Source organism: Neolamprologus multifasciatus, chromosome 23 (assembly GCF_963576455.1).
Source record: "Neolamprologus multifasciatus chromosome 23, fNeoMul1.2, whole genome shotgun sequence".
In the NCBI taxonomy this organism is placed as follows: domain Eukaryota; kingdom Metazoa; phylum Chordata; class Actinopteri; order Cichliformes; family Cichlidae; genus Neolamprologus; species Neolamprologus multifasciatus.
The window spans coordinates 29,301,108-29,325,295 of NC_140460.1; the positions used below are offsets into that span (position 1 = coordinate 29,301,108).

Consider the following 24,188-nt stretch of genomic DNA (forward strand, 5'->3'; position numbering starts at 1 on the left):
GGTCGCATCAGAGCATCGGGCGGTATAGTGTGAGACCTGCATCGTGACCTACGAACTTATAACCCATGCGAGCCAATCGTGCAGTTTGAAAATCGCACAGTGTTTGCCCAGCTTCAGGTGTACTGTCGTCTGAGACTTGCACCGCAGTGTCGGCGTTTGTTTCCCTGTTGGCCATGCTTTTTGTTGTGGTCATCTGTTGTCTTCCGGTATTTTCTCCGCAAGCGACCTTTCCTCAACCAATGAGATGAGCGGTAATCTGAATTGTCATACTCGTCATAAGTGTGCTGTCAGCTCATTGGTCACAAAGCAGGAGCGGGGCTGGGAATTATGTTTTCAAACAAAGCGTTAATTACATTAAAACTTATAGACTACTTTTGATTCTCACTGTATTACGGGACAAAGTGCGTCCCTTATTAGCTCAATACGGGACGTGTACTTTTGTTTTCTAAATACGGACGATTCCGTTTTTTAAGGGACGGTTGGCAACCCTAGTGGCTACACAAGCCAGCAAGTACCAATGACCGGATTTGGTGTGTGGTAGTAACAGGTAAATGAACTTTTTTTTAAATTATTTGAATATATATGAGTGCCTGTGTATAAATACACAAACAATACACACATGCTTTCAATTGTGTAATTTAAGTAATCTAGTAGCTCTGCTTTGGAAGTTCAGTTCATGCTAGAAATGTGTTTTGGAGTTTGTACGTGTTTTGTCTCTAGGGGCCACCGTATATATTTATATATAAACATATATAAATAAAACCACTTTTTTTTTACGTTAGTAATTCCTTTTGTGCATAATTTTAAATTATTGTTAATAATAAATTAATTAAAGCAACAAAACAACCTGAAGAGCCGGTTCGGAGCCGAAAGAGCCTTTTTAGTGAGCCGAACCGAAAGAGCCGGATCTCTAAAAAGAGCTGGAAATCCCATCACTAGCCTGACCGTGTTGAATGCAGCACGAGCCCGTGCCACCCTGGCGGTGTAGTCGGGAAAGACTGAGATGGTCCGGTCTCCAACTTTCATCTGTCGGCGTTCTCTAGCGCGTCGTAAAATGTCAACACAGTCAGTGTGGTAATGAAACCTGCATACAATGGCTCGTGGACGGTCGCCAGGCTTAGGTGCGGGCTGGAGGGTCCTGTGCGAACGATCCAAAAGCGGCTCCTTCCCCAGATCAAATGCTTCTTTTAGCAAGGAAGCTACGGCAGCAGTGGTGCACGTGTCAGGGCCCTCTGGTACTCCCACTATCCTAACATTGTTGCGCCGAGACCTGGACTCCAAATCTTCACACTTACTTTCCAGCTTGGCTACATGAGCTGTGAGGCCCTTGATAGTGTTTTTCATCTCAGCTACATCATCAGAGCAGACAGTAAGTGCGTGCTCCATCTCCTTGACCGTACCTTTTAGCTCAGACATGGTAGCATCATTGGCAGCTTTATCGATCGCTAGCTGCGTCTTCACCGCCTGCAGGTCGAACTTAATGGTAGACAAAGCATCACCCAGAGTATCCTGAAGTTCCTTTTTAAAGATGTCGGCGATATCTTTCCTCAGCGAAGCCAGCAACTCGACCTTGAGAGCCTCAATATCAGGATTAGCTTGACATGTGGGGGGCATTGCAGGAGACGACGGCTCACTCGAGGGTGTGGTCGCGGTTTGCAAACTAGGCCTCAGTTGTGTTTGAATAGTACTGCGGGTTTTAACGTTTTTTGCTGCCATTTTACGCCGGCCCGAGTAAAACTTCTCAACAAGACAATCCACAAACCAAAACAGGACTGGAAATATGGCCAAAAGCGCGAATAAATAACAATTTAATCGAAATCGGCGGGAGCTCCCAGACTCGCGTCCTACTCCATCAAAGCTCAACCGGAAGTCAGATATAACACAAATTCTAACATCAATGTATGAACATACTCACTGTAATAAAGCTAAAGTGCTGATGTTTCGCATATGCAGAGTATTTACTACTTTGCCACCTCCATCAAACCACACTTCAGTCTTTTAAACCTGCTCTTTCACTCTTGTTGCTATCCTTAATGTCACAGATCACACACCAACACTCATCTCCACCCACTCCACCCTTGCCGCACTCTCTCCTTCATTTCTGTTCTTAATGTTCATAATTCAGTTCAGCACAATGTTATTTAAATAGCACCAAGTAACAGCACCTAGTTTTTTTTGATTTACTTAAAAAAAGATGTTAAGTAGATCCACCCAACTGTGTTAGCTCCTAAATCACTGATAAAGTTATCAACCTGACCATCAAGAGACCAACGCAGGTCACACGCAGCCTTTGTGACCGAAGCCATTGGCCTCTTGCCATCTGCGCCCCAACAATAAGACCTCTATCAAGAGTTTTCCTCTTACCCTCTTGACACAAAATAAGACACAACTGTCTGCTCAGAGCACGACTGGATGTTAAGTGCTAAATTGTAAAATGCAGTTTACCAGTGTGGAAGGATCTGCATTTGACATTTTTCGACGGATTCATTCAGAATTTTTTTATCCATCCGTATTTGACAAAAACACTGACTGCCCAGCATAGCTATGTACCTGCTTTAGTATGGATTAAATTAGTATTGAGAGCAGTTAGGAACTGATTCAACATCATTTCAGTTCCTAAACTGCTCAGTTACATGTCTAAAAAGCGTTTAGCTGTCACTAATAGCTGTAAAACTGTAAACTGAGATTTCTGGTTTCAGAGTGACCACTAGAAGTACACATGATTCAAACTATTTGGATAAGCCTCTTTGTCTGAATCCAGTGAATACATTAGAAAAATAAACAAATGTCTGCTCACAGAATTACATTTACATTAATCCAACCAATACTTTTGATGATACAGTGCAAATAGCTCTTAGTCCCTTGGATCTATAACAGCATGACAAGCAAAAAAACTTCAGTTCAAATTTCCAACTGAATGTTTGCCAGTGAGATCGAAGATAACAGCAAGCGGCTGTAAACTGTGTGACTTTCAAGTAATTCGTTCCCAGGCTATGGTGCTTTTTACTATTTTCTTCAACAAATGAGCTCTCTATCAACTCTGCATTTAACTTCTCAAACTCGCTAAGGCACAGGAACAGTTCATGAAAAAAGAGACTCACAAGGGACTCATATCCTAAAAAAAGATTGACATTCAACCCCCTGGAGAGGTGTGACCTACTATTTCCAATTTCCTTCAAATGCCCTTAAAAAAATCTTCAAAGTAGCTGTTAAAAAGAATCTATGCACTAAAAAGTAACAATCACATCTCTTCCATTTAGCAAGAAATTTCCAGATTAAAAAAAAACAACTTGTGATTTATTTCTGAAATATGGCATAAGTGCAACTCACCGTTGCTACCTGTGACCCTGCCTCCACCTCTGCCTCAATCTCAGCCAGGCTCTTGTACTGCTGTGGAGACTCTATCACCATCTCCTTTCTGGGTGTTTTTCCTGCCCGTCCCTGCATGGCGATCAGTCTTGTCTGTGCCTATAGCCAGATGTACGATTCTGACACTGGGCTACTGCCTTTAGTCTGTGAGTGCTGCCGGGGTCCAGTGACATTCCCTCTATACTCAGTCGCAACCGTCAAGCTTCTCTCTCCCGTTCTCTATTCCAGTCTGTGAGGGTGGGAGGGGCTCACAGCTGTCTGTGTGTGTGTGTGTGTGTGTGTGTGCATTTGTATATACAGTATGTGATTTGTGTGAGTAGGAGGGGAATATAATCACATCCCCATTAAACATTCGGAAGAGGCACAAATACTCGCCGGTCCCACCTACTACTAAGCTGAAAACTGAACCCAGCTAAAAAGGTAGGAAAAAAGAAGCAATAACTCAGATATACTATACTTACTTTCATTTCGAACACACTTAAAAGGCTATCTTAACTCTTTAAAATAAGGTGCAGTAAATTCCTAAACACTCGTCTCAAAAGACAATGCTATCAAAATGCATTGTACAGCAAACCATTACTTTATAGACCTTACCATTTATTCTAAATTGTTTGTCCTTCTTATACTGTAGTGCACTTCAATAATACTGAGGTCATTGAGGTTCATATTTGAAATGCCAGAAAATAAAGTTGGCTTGTCATTTGTTTGGTTGATCAACACCTCAAAGGAGGCATCTGAATTACTTTGTTCATGATGTGAACACATAAAAGCTACAAGCTTTAGTTTTACAGATGGATCCTACATTGGTTCCAAAACACTAAAGCTACTGTTGATATGAAAACACGGTCAATGGTCACAGTTACAGTATTTCAACAGTCTGCATTGAGAAAGTTCTACTCCCCGTCGCTGTTTTGCTCTGCTTTGAACTGTTCTTGTGCTGTATCCACTGCAGCAGGCACCCACAGCAGGGTCTACTAAAAACACACTCCCCCCTTATCCGGGTCTCAGATACAGCACACGCTCTCCTGCTGCTTCAGGAACACTTTGAGTTGCCTCTTGCTTATCCATACAGTCATCACTCTCTCTGAGGACAACCACTTGCCTTTAATCTTTAAGCAACAGAGGCGCCTCAGCTCAGCTCAGTTTTCCATCGAAGGCTGTGTTTCAGAAAGATGACATTTAAAGTTTTCAGTGAGGAATTACTTTTGCTAAATTTATGCAAATCCTTTATTTTGGAGGCTTTCTTTTCTCTATTAAGCTATAATTCACACAACTCCAAAACACACTGCTGTTTATGAGCCATGGAGTCTTACTGAGTCACACACACACAGTTAATAACTCATCCAATTATCTCCATGAGGTGTGAATTTATGGCTCCCTAGTGCACACAGACTGTAAGAGGGGGAGGTGGGACATCACAGCGTGGAGATGACATGCCATGGGTCAGAATGACTTCAAAGGCCATCATTTCTCCACTGCAGTTTCAGATCCATCGCTCCTAACAAAATGTAGCACACAGGCAGGCAAGCGTGTGTGAGTTGTGTGAGCGTGTGAGACTTTTTTGTGCTGCAGTTTCCTTTGATCATTTGCATAACTTCTTTTAACTGTACAAGCTTCAAAGAGACTTGCTGAAATGTAGCATGCAGAGAAATTATTTCCTCTAAAAACAACGGAAAAGTGCACCATTTATTATCCAATAAGGTGCAGAAGAGCTTCATTATGGTCCAGCAAAAACAGTAAAAGAAAGAGCAAGTAACTGCTGGAAGGATTTTAGTTAAATGTGGTTCATACACTGGTTTATATCAATTAGGGTGGTTGTGCAGAAATATAGGGAGGGTAACATTCAATTCAATTTTATGTATACAGCGCCACATCACAAAAACAGTTGCCTCAAGGCGCTTTCTATTGTAAGGCATACCCTACAATAATACATACAGAGAAAAAAAACAACAATCATATAACCCCTATGAGCACTTTGGCGACAGTGGGAAGGAAAAACTTCCTTTTAACAGGAAGAAACCTCTGGCAGAAACAGGCTCAGGGAGGGGCGGGGCCATCTGCTGCAACCGGTTGGGGTGAGAGAAGGAAGACAGGATAAAGACATGCTGTGGAAGAGAGACAGAGGTTAATAACAGATATGATTCAATGCAGAGAGGTCTGTTAACACATAGTGAGTGAGAAAGGTGACTGAACAAGAAATACTCAATGCATCATGGGAATCCCCCAGCAGCCTACACCTACTGCAGCATAACTAAGGGAGGATTCAGGGTCACCTGGTCCAGCCCTAACTATAAGCTTTAGCGAAAAGGAAAGTGTGAAACCTAATCTTAAAAGCAGAGATAGTGTCTGTCTCCCGAATCCAAACTGGAAGCTGGTTCCACAGAAGAGGGGCCTGAAAACTGAAGGCTCTGCCTCCCATTCTACTTTTAAATACTCTAGGAACAACTTGGGCTGTAAAGAGGGGGGTAATCGGGGTGACTTTGAAGAGGGCTGTTCATCCAGTTGGAAGTCAGCAACAGTAAACTCTGTAACAATAAAGGTGCTATTTTTTCACTGGCTTAAGAAAAGCTTTTTTTTTTCTAATCACACATGCCAGACAGCTTTCAATGAATCCAGTCGTTAAGTCTGACGTCACTAGCCGTGTCTGGGCCTAAACTCCGCTGCAGGTCCATATATCAAACGATCACTATGGCATCACTGAGAGTTGAAAAACTGTCTAAAGTCTTTCATCTTTAATAAAATGATCAGCGTTCTGCTCTACCAGGTGTAACAATTGAGTTTAACATCCAGGCATCCATGAAAACAGAATTTATGATATTTAACGGAGTTAGAAGTTAGCAGGAAGTTAGCTCGCTAGCTTCTATCTAAACACAATATAGCATGTCCTGACTGCGGGGTTTTGGAAACAAATTAAAACGTACAGCTCTGTTATCACTTCCAACATAAATGAATACAGAAAACGGCAGTGATGTTTATAGGATTACTGAAGTTTGGCTAGCTGGTATATAATGATGTGCTACGTGACCGCTAGCGACACAGCTATGTCAGCATAACAAGCTAACTTTTTTTTCCACTGGATAAAAGTAAACGTGAGTGTTCTCGGTGGTCAGGAACAAATGTAATCGCATGGCAGGATGCTGTAAAAGGACCAAACTTCAGCCAGGAGAACAACTGAGATAATCCATCCACAATACGAGGTTAGTCATTCATATACTGCTGCTGGGCTGCAGTTACATCCTAAGGTTCTAAAAACTGGGCTTAAATAAATGATTAGCGGTAAAATAAAAGCCGAGGGAAGTCAACAGTGATCACTGACTGTTTTAGGAGCTTTTTGAGATTAAATAGAAGAAAATACAAAACATTAAACATGTTAACAACACAAAAGCATATTAAACACAGACTACTTTAGGCCCGGAAATAGGATTCGTCATGTCATCACTTAACGACTGGATACACCAATTTTTTTATTTTTTATTTTTTTTTATTAACAAATGGAACAATACAGTCACAAACAACATAACACAATATAGTGCAAATGAACTCCTGTGGAGGATAAATAAAAAAAGAACAGTCAATACAACAAAACTAACAGCAAGGATATGGGCAGAGGGGGCTAGACAAAAATTCACAGTATGAACGGGGAAGAATTTTAAAAAAAGAGAGCACAGGTTGACACACAATAGAGGTAATGATCAAAACAGTAGCAAATGGGAAATGTCATCATAGATTGTGGCAAATCTGCTTGACTTCAGTTTTTTAAGTGACATGAAATAATGTTTGAAGTCATTGATGAACCATGTAAAGGATGGGTTTTTTTCCTCCATTTACAACAATGTATATGGTATTTACCTAACAGGATGACAATGTTAATCACAGTAGAGACAGATGGATGTTGTTTAGCCATATAGAAAATAATATCAGAAATATTAAACTGGGGGATATCGTTGATCTTGAGGGATAACCAGCTGTGTAGTTCTAACCAAAAGGCAGCTGATGCAGGACATGAGAAAAACAAATGGTGTAATGTTTCACAGGCTGAATCAGAAAATGCACACTGATTAACCTCAAATTTGAACCTCCTCTTTAGAAATTCAGACACAGGATATATATTATTAATTATCTTGAAATGAGTTTCTTTTACTTTTGGGGAGACAGGCCACTTGATGAATTTTGAGAACGCCTTTTCCATGAGTGACTGATCCCCATGAAGGGCCTGCAAATATTTACCTGAGTTAAACCCCTGTAAAAGAATAGATTTGAAATTCACACTGATAAATTTATTGTTACATTTACTATCATTTAGGTTGCAGTTACCAATTTTTAAGTTTGGCAGCGCTGGATTGACCTCAGAATGAAGCATTGTGTTGCGTATCAGCTGCCTTAGGGCCAAAGGGATAGCACAGCAAACTTTTCTGTATTCTTTTAATGGACAATTAAAGTCGTGTCTCTTCGAGAAAGACATGTAATCCAATAAAGCACCACTCGAATCCAGCAAGTCAGTTACAAACAAGATACCACTCTCAAACCAGTTCCTGTTAAATAATGTCTTTTTGTTAGCAGTTATCACTCTATTGTTCCATAAGGTCGACATGTGAGGAGAAAAGTTGTGTGTAAACACCATTTTCCAAAAATGAAAAATCTGTTTGTGAAAATTAGAGAGTGTAACAGGTATTTTACTAGTTTCAAAGTCACATCTTAATAGAAAATCAATTCCTCCTAGTTCCTTAAATAAAGATCTGGGTATATGAAACCACATGGAATCAGACTGAGATAAACAAGCTCTGAGCCAGTTGATTTTAAAAGTTCCGATCATTGATTCAAAGTCTAAGGCTCTGACACCACCCTTCTCATAGTCTTTAACCAACTGTGATCTCTTAATATAGTGGGTTTTGTTTTTCCACAGGAATTGAAAAATAATTGAGTTGGCTTTCCTAATATTTTGGGGAGAAATATAAAGAGAATGACATGGGTAAATTAATTTAGAAATACCTTCAGCTTGGGAAAGGATGACTCTGCCAAATATAGTGATATCCCTGGTCGGATACACCAATTTTTGCACACGTAGTAATTTTCCCTGGGCCTTTCTCAATGGTTGTATCCCAATTCAGGGTCTGCAGCCTTAAAGGCCGCATTTTAAGGCCGATTACGTCACCGCGACGCGACGAAGGCTGTCCCAATTTGAAGGCTGCTCAAAATGCGGCCCTCAAATGCAAATTTCTATTAAATAACAAAGTAAAGGAAATATCTTTTAAAGTTATTCATCGTTTTTACCCAACCAGATCTTTTCTTGTACGTTATAAAAAGGACTTTGATATTAACTGTACATTTTGTAATTGTGTGAAGGAAGATATTTCTCATTTATTTTGGTCACGCTTATACACGAATCTTTTCTGGCAAGAATTTTGTGTTTTTGTTGTTTCCTTTATCTTTTCTGAGTTCTCTCTTTGTTTTGAGAAAATATTGTTTGGTTTCTTTAAGTACCCCATGCACAGGGCAAATTAATTTTATTTGATTAATTTATTGATATTATTAGCTAAATTGCATATACATAAGTTGAAATTTTCTAACGCAAAACCATCTTTTCGGTGCTTTTTAAATGAAACCAAACAATATGTTAAAACCATACAACATTCTCAAAATCAAAAAGCTGTCAAAACCATAAACTTATGTTTCCTGTTCAATATCATGTGATTCTTTAATAGACTGTGTCTATTTTGTTTTTTTATATGAACCCCCTGACATTGTGTTTGCTATTTTGTATTTGTATATCTGTATTTTGTGCTTTGTCAATAAAACGTATAAAAAAAAAAACTAAAAAAAAATCGCACAAGTACGCATATTGGCTGTATCCCAATTCAGGGTCTGCAGCCTTAAAGTACACAGCCTCAACGATCCTCGAGGGCCGCATACTTAAAGACCGCTAAGGCCGGAAGTGCGAGGCTTGTGAAATGGGACGGTCTAGCCTCCGTTGCGCTGCCCAGGTTGCCTAGCAACCATGATACTAACAGCTGGAAACGTTTCATACAGCTTTGTTTGACAGAAATGAAGGAGAAAATCTTTTGTTCATTTGTTTGTTTCTACATGAGCTTTGATCATTCTCTGATTAAGCTCAGCTATTGAACGGCGTATATTTTAAAGTAAAGGCTTTAAAACCAAGTTAGTACAAACGTCACTAATGTCACATAACTTTGCCGACATGTGTCCAACAGTAATGTTTTCATGTTCTTCGTTATTAAACATTTGCACATAAATAAGTGACATAATATTCAGTACTTACTTAAAGTTTACTCTTCGGGCGTCCCTCATCTGCTGTTTTTTTTCGGCAAAATTATCCACACCCACCGGCGCGCTATGCATTCTGGGATATGTTGGGCCACGAAGTCTACACCGCCACGTCCTTAAAATTCAGGGAAATTAAGGATGCATTTGAGGGCCGCATTTTGAGCAGCCTTCAAATTGGGACAGCCTTCGTCGTGTTGCGGTGGCGTAATCGGCCTTAAAATGCGGCCTTTAAGGCTGCAGACCCTGAATTGGGATACAGCCACAGGGAAGACTGGTGACATTCTGGTATGACGCTACTAAGCTAGCTGCATTGTTTCTTGTGAGGCTGCTCCTGTAAGTTTATGGGAACAGTATGTTTGAAGTCACTTGCACTCCCACTGAAGAAATGCTAAGAATATTTAACATCTACTTTAACTCAAAAAGATGTGAACAAGGGACTGGTTAACGGCTGGTTTGTTGTAAGCAAGCATTGAGCTGCCTCAAATCCTAAAAACTTACCACCATAAATTGGACACATTTATAATACTATACTTGAATATTTGAGTTTATTTATAAACTACTGATATTTCTATTACCAAATGCTAGCATGTCAACACTCTAAACAAGGACTTGGCAAGCTTGACTATGAAAACAGAAACTTTATGAACTGAGTGGGAACAAAACTTTTGGCTTACAATGCTTTGCAAGTTATTTTCATTCACGTATGAAGACACAATGAAATATCTATGAAGACAGACAAACAGAAAGACAGTCCCAGTGGAAAGTAGGTAGGTTCCTACCACAAAAGCTGCAGAAACTGTAATATAGAGTGACCTGAAAGCCCACCTAGCAGGTGACTTTTTAAAAAGCAGCTGTACTGATAACAAAAAGACAAATAGAGGTAGCAAAACAGGCAATGCATGTGAAAGCCTTTAAAATAAACAAGAGCAAGTATAATACAAATAGGATGAAGACTTAAAACTAATGTTGACCAAAACAAATTATATAATGTATAATATAATGCTCAAAGTTTTAAACAGAAGTAAGAACTCATCTAGTTGGCATTTACTTAGTTTTGACCCATATTGAAAACACTGGATTCTGATGTCTCCCTTTAAACCTCAAAGCTTAGGTGAAGCAAAATGGGCAAAACAACTGTCTTCAACAGGAGAGTTTGAGGTAAAACATTTACTGTACACTGAATCTAATGCATGTTAGAGACTTGGCTGTCCTTTGGTCTTATGCACTGCTGACTGCTGTGTCCCTGTCATCCTACGGAGGCTGCAGTGACGGTGACACCAGCTCAGTATAATAATCAGCCCCTTGTCAATAGACTGGCTGCACTGAGGTCATTCTGCTTCATTCACCCACATCTCTGGAGCACTCTCATACACTTCCACAGGGTATCACGGATACCATAACAGTCACACCACAAGTGACTTTGGCTCTGAATGTGTGTTTGAAGGGATTGCAAATCAGTTTATAGGCCCATCTGCGTAAGAGCCTGTAAAAAAAAATCATAGAAAAAGCAGAGGAGGAGGAGGTGGAGTGGGATAGTGTCCACTTGCTTTTATTCAGCTTGAACCAATTACGGCATGTGAGCCTTTCACAAAGTTCCCAAGGGGAGTATATATACACACACACACATGCACATGTGCGCACACACAAACATATACATATAAAGACACAGCACATCACAAGAGTCTGTGGAGTATTGTATAAGGCCAGATTGACATAATGTTTGAGAGCTACAGTTAGCCTGGGGAGTCAAAGTGTGAGGGTGTTGACTGAAAAGAAGTGAAACTTCCCCTTCAGACTGATCTTATATGTCATACACAGATTTAAAACACATTTTGCCACTGTCTATAACAGTCAACAACAATTCAGAATGAGGTTAAATTAAACTAGTAGCTGAGTTTCATTCAGTCTTCAATCTGTAACCTAATAAGATAAGGGGGTAATAATAAGATGCTGGGTATTCTGCATCACACGAAAACTAAAGCTGGGCTTAATGTGACTCAATGTTTGTGCAGTTATGTTTTGTTTGATTTTCTTTAAGTGGCACTGTGCATTATTGGTCTTGTCTGTCCAGAGGACATTGTGCAATCTTGCAAAGCTATTTCAGGTCCTAAGTCTGGGACCCAGTGTTCTGAGTTTTTTGGAATTTGAATTCTCTTTTACTATAAGGTATTCTCTGTTTGGTTTTTAGTTATTTTTTATATTTTGATTCTATTATTTATATATATTAGATTTCCTTTGTATTTTGAGTCTTCAGTTCTTAGTTCCAGCTTCTGTTTGTATTTATTGATTTTTTTATTGTGTTGTCTTCTAATTGAACATTAATATTGACTATACTAATTGAGTTAGCATGATAAATGAGTCTGAGATGTAGCTCTTAGATGTCCTTTCAGTCAATTCACTTGTTACAACACATATAGTATGGCATATAATGCCTCCGCATGTTGTGGCTGAAGACAACTCTGTTCAAGCTTTTAATGCAGATGATCTGCAATGACTAACCAGAGTTCGTCCGCTAGTCAAACCTCAGATACAGGAGGAACAATGCGGTTTTCGTCCTGGCCATGGAACACTGGACCAGCTCTTTATCCTCTCAAGGATACTTGAGGGCGCATGGGAGTTTGCCCAACCAGTCTACATGTGTTTTGTGGACTTGGAGAAGGCATTCGACCGTGTCCCTTGGGGTGTCCTGTGGGAGGTGCTACGGGAGTATGGGGTGTCTGGCCCATTGCTACGGGCCATTCGATCCCTATACAACCATTGCAAGAGCTTGGTTTGCATTGCCGGCAATAAATTGGACTCATTCCCGGTGGGTGATTGGATCCACCAGGGCTGCCCTCTGTCACCGCTTCTGTTCATAATTTTTATGGACAGGATTTCTATGCGCAACTAAGTGGCGGAGGGCTATGACTTCAGTGGCCTCAGAAACTGATCTCTGCTTTTCGCGGATGATGTGGTTCTGTTCGCTTCATCGGGTGATGGCCTCCAGCTCACACTGGAAAGGTTCACAGCCGAGTATGAAGTAGCGGGAATGAGGATCAGCACCTCCAAATCTGAGGCCATGGTTCTCAGTCGGAAAAGGGTGGAGTGTCCACCCCGGGTCGGGGATGAGTTCCTGCCACAAGTGGAGGAGTTCAAGTATCTTGGGGTCTTGTTCACAAGTGATGGGAGAAGGGAGCCGGAGATCAACAGATGGATTGGTTCTGCGGCCGCAGTGATGCAGACGCTGCACCGGTCCGTCATGGTGAAGAGAGAGCTGAGTGTAAAAGCGAAGCTCTCAATTTACCGGTCGATCTACGTCCCTACCCTCACCTATGGCCACGAGCTGTGGGTAGTGACCGAAAGAACGAGATTGCGGATACAAGCGGCAGAAATGAGCTTCCTCCGAAGGGTGGCTGGCCTCTCCCTTAGAGATAGGGTGAGAAGTTCGGCCATCCGGGAGGGGCTCAGAGTAGAGCCGCTGCTCCTCCACATCAAAAGGAGCCAGCTGAGGTGGTTCGGGCATCTGACAAGGATGCCTCCTGGGCACCTTCTGGGTGAGGTGTTCCGGGCATGTCCCACCGGGAGGAGGCCCCGGGGCAGACCCAGGACACGCTGGAGAGATTATATCTCTCGGCTGGCCTGGGAACGCCTTGGTGTTCCCCTGGATAAGCTAGAGGAGGTGGCTAGGGAGAGGGAGGTCTGGGCTTCTCTGCTTAGGCTGCTGCCGCCGCAACCCGGCCCCAGATAAAGCGGAAGAAGATGGATGGATGGATGGATCTGCAATGACACCTGGGACCTGCCTGCACATATACACCCCTGTCATCACAGTCATCTGTCAGTTCTTGCCCTCTTAAAACACCTCTGCCAAGTTGAACTAGCTAGTTCTGTTGTCTGCTGACTTGAAGTTAGGCTAACACCAACTTCGGGGCGGTTAAGCTATGCTCAGTTAGTGTGTAGGCTATCCCAGCTTTATCCAAGTCCCAAGGACAGAAGTATTCAGCCAATGCTCCTGCAACTAGCTGGGGTGATCACATGAAGATCCATGGTTTTCAAAGGATACACTGAAGAGCCTGGCTACCACAGCATTCTGCAGCACCACGCAATGGTGGTCCCTCTGGTATGCTCTTAGTTGGTCAGGTTTTCATCCTACAGCAAAATAATAACCCAAAGCATAAGTCTAAGCTATGCCAGAACTACCTCAGGAAAAAAGAACAAAATGGTAAGCTTAAAAACAGTCTCCAGACTTAAACCCCATCGAGATGGTTTGGAATGAACTGGAATGAAGAGTGAAAGCAAAGCAACCTACAAGTGCCACACATTTATGGGAACCTCTGCAACAGATACGGGAAGAACTTTCTGGAGAATATTTGACTTCTGTTATAGAAAGACTGCATTGGTGGTATGTTTTGGGTCATTATCATGCTGGACGACACATCAATGACCCATCTTCAGTGTCCTAGTTGAGGAACGGAAGTTCTCGCCCAAGACTTCACAGTAAATGGCCGCATCCACTGGCCTCTCAATGCAGTGATGTCGTCCTTAATCCTTAGTACTTAGTAATGTTATAGTTTTGGGCTAATGCACCACCTTTCTCATGATCATCAAATGATGGCTATTTTGATTCCGTTCCCATTTTCAAATAATTGAACACCAACAGCTGTGATCTTTTCATCACACTTTTTTTCTGATGGTCTTGTAGCCAAATTCCAGAATTCCAGCCTTGTGCTTGTCTATGATCTTGTCCCTGACATCCTTTGAGAGCTCTTTGGTAATGTGGGGGTTTTTTTTTTCAGGGTTTTGGTTGATATTCTGTTCCTGTCCATTAAAATGAAACTATCATAAAAATAGACTGTTTATTTCTGTGATAAGTGAGCAAACTTAAAATTCAGCAGATCAAACATTTTTTACCCAACTACACTGGACAGATTATTTACTGGCCAGTTATTAACCAATTAGTAAACATTCATTTTTGTGTTGTTATTAGTTACTGATAAATAAGTATTAAGTGCAGTTTAACTATCAATTTGCTTTTTATTTGATGATGGTTAATATGCTGACCGTGTTACTGACTTCTTGGAAAATATACCTAAACACAAGACTAATATTTAGTGGTAGTTACCAGTGTGCTGGTGGGAATCCACAGTTGAGATTCCCTTAGACTTGATGTTTCCACTTGCTCCTCCAGAACCACCAGCTCCACCTCCCCCTTGATGTAGCCACAGTTTCTCTCAAGGATGGAACGCAGCACCTCCAAGAGAACCACGCTGGTGGTGCATCCCATGGTGCTCCCAGATGCTCACAGGCACCATGCAGGAAAAGCTGAATTTTTGCGACACACAGATACAGCAGCCCCAACTTTGTCTCTCAAACTTGACCTCTTTCCCACAAAGTCCTGTTGCAGATGAACTGACAGGTATCAGATGATCCCCCCGTAGCTTACAAGGATTCCCAATCATTCCATTTGAAACACATTCACCATTTTGAAAAGCAAATCCAGCAAATCTCAGCCTAAGGGTCAGGCTGCTGAGTGGCATCCTTCTGTTTGCTGCTCAGTGGGGATGAACGGCATGAGGCTGCTGAGCTGCTCTTTCAGTCAGAGCAGGGCGTTGACTAACAGCCTCCTCTTCCTTCTGCTGGGGGATGAGGATGCTCAGTTGCTCTTTCCTTCTCCCTCTCTCTCCCCTTTCTCTTTCCCCCTTTTGTCAACCTCGAATCTCACTCATTCTTGTCACTCCCCCGCCCCACCCACTCCTTCTTGCTCTCTCAGCAGCCCCCCACCCCCAACCTACAGTTATGCAGCTTAGTCATTTATCTGACTCTGCATGCTTTGTCAACAGTACAAGCAGACTAATACTAACAAAAATGCAAACACAGACTCACCCACACATAAATCACCTCCTGCAAACAACATTTTACTCTTTCTCTTTCCTCCTCTCGCTTGATATTCTTTTTCCCACTGACACTGGAATTACAGCAGATGCAGTAATCTTTGATGTCATTTAGTCTTAAAAGGAATGACTTAACTTCCCTTGATCTTGTGTGGCAGTCACATGGTCACTAACACAAGCCTGGTATTACTTTTACTGTTATTTACTGGTCGCTGTCCTACTGCGTCATAGAACAAGCTATAAAATATACAGGTGTGTTTATTTACAACAATTTAAATGTATATTCTTCATCTTGTCTGTGGTTGCTGGTGTAAATATTTGATCAGTGGTTGACATACTCACCTACTTTTAAGTGGATGATGTAGCACAATGGGTAACACATGGGTAACGCATCTGATTCTGATAGGAGATATACATAATTGTCAGGAAGTCACAGTCTCCCTTGGAGACATGGGTTCGAATCCCACTTCTGACACAAATTATTTATGGCAACTGGATAGTGTAGTAGTAAGAGTACATACCTTTGAAGCGGGAGTCACAAGTTCGAATTCTGCCCAGTATCCAGTAAGATACTGAATGAAGTTATTTAAATAAATTCACATGTACTGCAATCATTTTTTTTCTATTAAACTAGTGTGTGTATGAGAATAATTGTAAAAATACACACATACAGTTAAGACTTTTGAGAGAATCTCATATAGTAGTGTCGGTTACTGGAACCTCAACTTTATTCCTACAAAAGGAGTTTCTAGGTCTACTGTACACCTCGGAAATCTTAGGGTCTCACAAGCCAGCGTTGTCCTGGTAATGATCTACCTTCAAGAAAAGGTAAAGGCTAATGTATACCATTGAGGCCTGATCTCAAAAACTGACATAGAGGTAACTCTGTCTGTGAAGCTGGATTTAAGAAATAAGTACTTAAACTTTTAAAAACATGTTTAGCACCATCTTCTGTCAGTATGGAACCTTACGTCACCGATTGGTTGGTCGCTGTCAATAGACTTAAACTAGCAACAGAAGCAATAACTCAGGGGAATATAAAGAGAGCAAACTAAAAAAAAATCTGTTTAAGGGGACCACTTTTGTGCTGCAACAATAAGTTTTATGTTAAAATCAAGGCTATACTGCCTACTTTCTGAAGCAGTAAGTGGTTGTACGTTGTTTAGCTAACTGCACTGACACAGGAACATCCACCTGTTAGCCATAATGTTTGTGTTTGTAAAGCACTTAAAAAATAAGGGCTATGTGGAGAAGAGTCTGTTTGAGTCAGGTGAAAGCTGGTTCAACCCACTGTTACAGTCAGAGGCAGCACAAATGTGACCCCCTTAAACTGATTTTTAGTTTTAGTGTCCCTTTTTTCCCAAAATAAATAACTGCTGTAACAGCAGTTACTGTAGTTATTGGTTGTCTTATTAGTAAGATTTCCATTAGTTTATGTTAGTTATGTCAGTTTTTGAGAGCCGGCCTCAATGGTGTAATCAGCCTCTATAAATTTACTGTTTCATTTCTACTTCAAGCACAGTGAGGGGATCGTTGTTCCACTGCTTTATAATCCTGCTATATGAATAGATTCAGACTGAATTGAAAACAGTCAGTTGTGGTGAAAAATAACATCTATGAGCATTAAATTCTATAAAGCTATAGAGCAAAAACTAAACAAAATAATGAACTGAAAAACGATAAAATGGTCTTTAGGCCTGCACAGCAGAGCTCCACAGTTGACATTATTTCTCTATTCTGCAGGATATTTTTGCTACTAAATTCTCAAATCACTCGCAACAGGCATTCTGTTTTCACTTTTGAAAGCTCCCTTTAGAAGTAAGGACAATAACCTGCATGTATATATTCATTTGAGTTTCCCTGTCAACAAATACATATATTTTTTTAAATCTTTTTCCATGTGTTGTAAAGCAGACTGCAAAACAAAAATAGAAAAATTGCCCTCAGTCAGCAAAGCAAACATTATGCTTTTCTCATGTGCACATCCTTGAATAAGTCTTTATTCTAAAGTAACTTGAAGCCTGTAATGCCAGGAGACATGGACCAATGCTGCCTCCCAGAGGCTGATACTAACAGTGCAACAACCCCAATAACTTGCTGAAAAAGGCCAGGAGACATATCTAACCTGAATACATTCTGAAAAAGCTTTCTATGAAACAAAACAAAACAACAAAAAAGCTCCAGATATATGGTCACTAAAAGCTTTGCCCAAACACTGTAACACTGCCCAGTGTGAGCAAGTAAACGAATGGTTTCACTAATGTGGTTTGATTTGATTTAATCACTTCAATTACACACAGCATCTCTTAACCACCTAGGATGAAAAGAGGAATGGAATTTTTCCATTTTAATGGGATAAGACTATAGGCTGACAGGCAAAATCAGGAAGATAATATGGTAAATACGGTACAAAATATTAAGGATATTATATGATTATCCATCCATGATATGGCTCTCGTTAAATGAATACAAACAATAAAACACAGGTACTTTTAAGTTAGTTGAGGTTATGGGTACCCCGCAGAGGGACCCTATAGGGGTCCAAGCAGGGCTGGACCGGGACAAAAAATCAGCCTAGGCATTTTGACTACAGACCAGCCCACCAGGTATTATAGGAAAAACCATAAAGCCTTTGAATGAAAACAAACGTCGTTGTGACAGTGATGTACACTGTCTTGTTGGTATATATCTATCACTCTAAAACTTAAACCTACACTCCTTATTCTGGTATTCTAAATGGTATTCTACTTAGCCAAAACCCAAAGACTGCTTGGTCGAGTTAACCTCCTGAACAATCTACAACACATGGTGGAAACCTGACATAAAGACAGAGAAGACTAGAGGTGACACATGACCATTACTGAATATTAAAAATAATAAATGACAGATTTAGTGATGTTTTCATGAACTATTTATTTACCACATCAATTAACATCATGGCAGGGCAAAATATTTTTTCTAACATGGCAACCTTTAAAAAGTGAAAGGAGACAGAAAGACAGGTGAGAAAGAATAAAACGTAATTGACTTTTTGATGGCAGAAAATGTGGGAAAATACTGGCATCATATACATACTTACTTCTGAAGAAATTATGTTGGGACCCTGAAAAAAAATGACTATGGACAATAATGGATTTCTATACATTTTACATCAGATGAAAACTTTGGTTGTAAGGTTCAGATAATTTTTTGCTAGACGTTTTAAATGAGAATAAGAAAGAAAAGTATTTCTTTGTGCCCCCCTTTCCCTGTTAATGCCCTATCTGCCCTCCTGGCAAAACTTTGCTAGACCCGCCCCTGCACAGTTACCAGCTGTCAGCTAAGTAAAAAAGGATCCTGATGTTATTTGTCTCTCAGAAACAGTTCATAACTTCCCTTCAACTCATTCATGTCACCTAAAAGGTAAACCTGTTTGTCCATCACCTGTTCAGCTCTGATGATTCAGTAAGGACGTCTCCTGGTTTCATCTTCATGTTTCCCTCTCACCAGATATCCAAACCGACATAATGACCAGCAGCTTTACAGCTGTGGCTCCAGCAAACATCAGCTGATACTAGAAAGTAATATTAAATAAATTCTAACAACAGCTGATCAAGCTTAAACGTGCTGCTGCCACTGGTTTCCTCTTTCTGGTGCAAAGTGGGCGATAAACAAACAAGACAGACGGGACTTGTGACAGAAAAGCCAATCAGCTGATCATTGATCAGTTTCGTGATTGAAGTAGCAGCAGCTGCCTCGCCTTTCCCTCATCCACCTGCTGGCCTTCACCACTTTCTAATTTTACTGAATCTGTGGAAGCTCCGCCATAGCCACCATCAAACAATTGAGTTATTTTTACACATCTGCCAGCATCTGGCCAATCCGCCACCTTTCATTGTTTACTCCGTTACGGGGAAAAAACACAACAACAAAAAATCAGCGCATAAAAACGAAAAATTACCATCGGCCCACCGGACAAATTCCCAGTATGCCCAATGACCAGTCCAGCTATGGGTCCATTTTTTGCAGACACAAGTGACTACACAGCTGATTGAAATAGCCACTGGGTTTTTTCATGATGGTTATTTGAAAGTATTTATTTAAAAGAGACAGTGCATGTTAATGAACATCAGTGTCAGTATGCCAGAGTTAGCCAAAAGTCTACGTGTCACACTTGACCTGGCAGGTCAGACAAAAACAATAAATAAGAAATTTAACAACAACATCAAACAATTTATAATGATCCAGTTCAGACAACAAATACATAAAATTACATGAAATATCATACTTACAAAGTGTAACTATTTACAATTTTACATATAAAAGATAAAACTTTTCATGAGTAATTATCATGTTTAGCTCTACAATGTGTTTTATGGCTTTGCCGATCACGATGGCAGGAAAATCTGGCTAAACAAAGAAGAAATCTTAATTTGGGATTATCTTAGTCTTGTTTCATTTGTTCACAGAATAATTAAGATTTGTTGAGTTCTGCAAAAGACTCTTCAGTTGAAATGCAATAAATGCTTCCTGCAAAATCTGAGGCAAAAAACCTCCAGTGAACAAAACAGCAACCTCAAAACACACAAAACATTTTGCAACAAGTTGAAGCCTCTCCTATACACTCACTTAAATTACAGCTGCAGGCCATGCAGCAGAAATAAAAACACGGCAAAAACATGCAGAGACAATCCAAAAAACATGACGTGGCGTTCAAACAAGAAGCAGCTTCTTCATTTGTGAGCCTGCAGGCATTAAAAGGATCAGTGGCCTGTCTGGTTTGGTTTGGTTGGAAAAATGTCAAAATCATGTAATGATGTTGGAATTTCAGATTACAGTGATGTTGACTTTTGTTGTTTTCTTATAACGAATAAAAAAGAAATAATGTTTCTCCTGCAGTCTCCTCTACACCAGACTGACCACGGTGTTTACTCCACTGTAAGGGTGGTAATGACACAGAGCATGAGGTAGCCTAAATAAAGAAAGCATGGAAACCACATGGTTTGAAAAGGCCTAGGCTCAGCGATCAGTCATAGCAACTCAGGACCACAAAAACCAGCAGACAACCAAACGCCCGGCACCATCACAGCCCCTGTATCATGTCACAGATATAGGTCAGCAGTGCTAAAGCATCTGCAAATCTGCAGCTTATCTCTGCCAGTTTTTTAATGCTCCAATCAGACCAAATCCTCTGGAGTGGAATTGACTCTTAAGTGGTTCCACGGTTCCACTGAAAATGGGAGGTGATATTAAGGTATCAGGATGCACATTATATGGTTAGTGTCTCTCACTTTCACACATTTACAGGGGCCACAAGGTTATTCAGGCTCATTAACAAAGAACCTAAAATATTAAAAGACAAAGACAGAATTTAACTGGGCATGAGTATGAAGAAGTGGGTAAAGGCAAGGCAGGGAAATGGCAGAATGATGTATAAAATGTCTAAGTAAACATTTCCCACAGTTGGAAGTCATTATTAAAATGCCATAGGCTGTCCTTAGTGCTCTACTGCTTGGCCTCCACTTTGTTTACTAAGGTATAGCTGAGAGCCAACCACGCCTGCAATAACTACAGCGTGTGTACGAGCACTTGTTCCAAGAACTGGCCTCACTCTTGAATTTAGACGATTTATTGCATCTGCGGGTATTCATAATTGATGGCCCCGCGGGTGCTTAATGTGACACCACATTACGGAAGAGAAAGAGGGCAAGTTTAAAAATAGCCATCATCTCATCCATTATTAAACACAACCCAGAGATTTGATTCAGTATCCATTATGCCACGCCACACACTGGCCTAAGACAGAATTAATAGTCTACTGTGACATAACAGAAATGAAGACTAACACTACATAATGGATTGTTTTTATGTAAGTTGAAGAGCTGTATGTACAGCAGCCCATGCCCATCTACCAAACACTTCCTGTGTTTTTCTCAATCCTGTATCCTTGTTGATTAAACCACCAAGCAACCACAGTCCAACACCAGCCAACCTCATTTTTGCTGGACCAGAGTTTTTAACTTAAATTAACAACTGAAAAGATATCTTTCCTGGCTTCTGCTAACTATTTTCACTAATCCTATTTTTACCTGTGAAAAATCGTAGAAGGATATTACTAAATTTAGTTATATACATGTATGTAGTTATTCATCTTAACTTTTATTTAATATTTAAATTTGCAAAGAGAGAAACAGAAAACAAGATATAAAGGCTTGACAGAAGTCTAAATGATAAGTCAGTTAGCTTAATATAATAAATTAAAGCAAGGGGGAGGTAAAGGTAGTAAACTCAGCCTACCAATATCTTTGAAGCTAAACATTTAAAATATGACAAAAATAAATATGACATAAATATTAATCTAATCCATGCTTTAAAAACAAAAGATTCTATGGCTTAAGGGGTTATGTGTTGGACAGTCCTTGGTTGGGTGCACTGTTTTCTGAGTCTGATGATAACAAGAATTTATGACATGACAGTTATGCAACAATTTGTGAGCTTTACAGGCACTGGTGGATCACGTTACTCTTAAACAGAGCTATTTTATTTCTCCTTGTTTCCACTCTTTACATAGACATAGTTGCATGTGAAAACCCCACTGCAGTGTTTTTAACTATCCTGATGAGCTGGTCAAGAATGATACATTTTTTATTTGTTTGTTTTACTATTACATGTGCCACAGAGCACACAAGTGCAGAATAATCTTCCTTCATACTGTAAATAAGACAGGCATATTTTGTTACCTTTGTCATTGTGTGGCCGTTTGGTCATTTTCTAGTTAAAAGATGAAACTGTGCGGGTCATATGACAGAATGCGTATGAATGGGTGTATTTAGCCTTCATTACGTTAGAGCTGGTGTATGTTTCAGTTACCTGGCAACCTCTTCGGAAAAACAGTAGATCGTGGCGAGTGTAAAGTATATGCACCAGAAATTGGCAGTTTGAACATAACAACAACAACAAAAAGTTGTGGATGTTTTTGATACAGTAAAACACGCCATGCTTTAGAAGTACTGCCTTTGAGCAAGGCACTGAACTTTCCACCAAACAAATTCTCCTCTGTAGCAAGAACGAAGCAAACTACTCCAAAAGTACACTGCATGATACTCAGTGGGTCAAATATGTTCATTCACTTGCCTTGGTGAGCCTTTCTCTTACCATCAACACTGACGTCCTGACAGCCTCGGAGACGCTCTGCCTCAGCTCTGCGGCGGTTCCCGGTTTGTTGAGACCCCGGGTAAACTTCCTCGCCTCCAGTGGCGCAGCAGCCATAGTATAGCCCACCTTTCATCAGACAGACAGGTCCCGCGACGAGCACACTGTGTGCGAGGTTGTTTACAAGATGTCGCTGCAAAACGCAGATACTCTGCGCTCCGGGATGTCCGACTTGCCTAAGCGCAGAATTGTGCAGTTTTATTCTGTCGTCATGCTTTTCGTAAACTTAACGCTAGCGGACAGTGTAGCCCATGATACCTGGCGACTGCGTCCCCAGTTAACAGCGACCAGAGAGCAACATCCAAAATCCTGACCGCGGCGTCTCGTCCCGGCAGCTGAGGTCCCTTTCGCAAACAGACACGCCTCCTTTAATCATTAGGACAGAGCTTTTTCAGCCATCATGTGCCTTTCTGGCCAAGTTCTGTGACTCCAAAGTGTAATTGTTTCCTCATACGATAGTGAAAGCTGCTGTCAGGTGGTCCGATTCCAGTGGGAAATACATATGGCCTGTGGACTTGAGTCAGGAAAAAAATTTGTAAAACTCTACAAAATTAAACACGACGAGCTACCCGCTGTGAAAAGGGAGCCTCGGAAATCAGGGCCCTTGAGTTCAGCTCTGGCTCATATTAACTACCCTTGAAACGGGAAAAGTTTAGTTTTAGTATAGATGATGTGAGGTTTAAGTGTTTTCTGTCTCTTTCCAATATTAAAAGCTTCCGTGTTTTCCATTGCAATTAGGGTTATTTGTTTTATATATTCATAAAAGCACTATATAGGAAAATATTTATAGGAAAACTTGATTTTTGAGATTATATGAGGGAAACCACACACCGGTTTATCATAGGCTAACGTTGCCACCTGCTGGAATAATTACAGTGTACTTTAACACTTATAATGTTTTATTCACCACACAGAGGCAGTAAAGTAACACTAATGATTGAATAACAAATGATGCCTTAAATGACAATTGAAAATTCTATGTATAAGTAGGTAAATGCAGGAATAATACATTATATATTAACGCTCGATCAATGACTAATAAAACGTTCTTGCTGAACGATTTTATTCTTTCCAAGAAACTGGACTTCTTATTTCTAACTGAAATCTGGCAGCGCGATGGTGACTTTTCATCCTTCATCGAACTTTGCTCGAGTGGGTACTCCTTTATCAGCTAGCCTCGGACGTCGGGTCGAGGAGGAGGTGTCGCTGCGGTGTTTGTCGGACATTTGTCATCCTTTGAACTACAGCTGGTTAGAATTGGAAATAAAGATCCGTTTTACTGCGCTGTAGTGTATCGTCCACCTGGCCTAAACAGTATGTTTTTAAAGGAGTTCAGTGACTTTTTATCCTCGACTTTGAAGCTGTCCAGACTGGTTAGTCGGGGATTTTAATATACACTCTGACCTCTTTGCCAGAGGTTTCCTTAGCGTCATGGATTCTTTTCATTTTACTCAGCATGTGTCTGGTCCCACACACACC

General features: G+C 40.6%; 1 protein-coding gene across 8 annotated transcripts in view; it reads right to left on the reverse strand.

Annotated features, from left to right (window-relative positions):
* LOC146491910 (dedicator of cytokinesis protein 9-like) overlaps positions 1 to 23,194 on the reverse strand; it is a 71,398-nt gene extending 48,204 nt beyond the window's left edge. For 2 of the 8 annotated variants that reach the window (XM_085152489.1, XM_085152488.1), the window contains exon 1: positions 14,750 to 15,367. In XM_085152489.1, the coding sequence (XP_085008615.1) occupies positions 14,750 to 14,911 (162 nt within the window). In that variant the 5' untranslated portion in view covers positions 14,912 to 15,367. Of the gene's footprint in view, positions 1 to 3,330; positions 3,829 to 14,749; positions 15,368 to 22,652 lie in introns of those variants that run through there. The other 6 variants (XM_085152493.1, XM_085152492.1, XM_085152490.1 and 3 more) reach the window with 5 other exon arrangements.
* Positions 23,195 to 24,188: the final 994 nt, after the last annotated feature.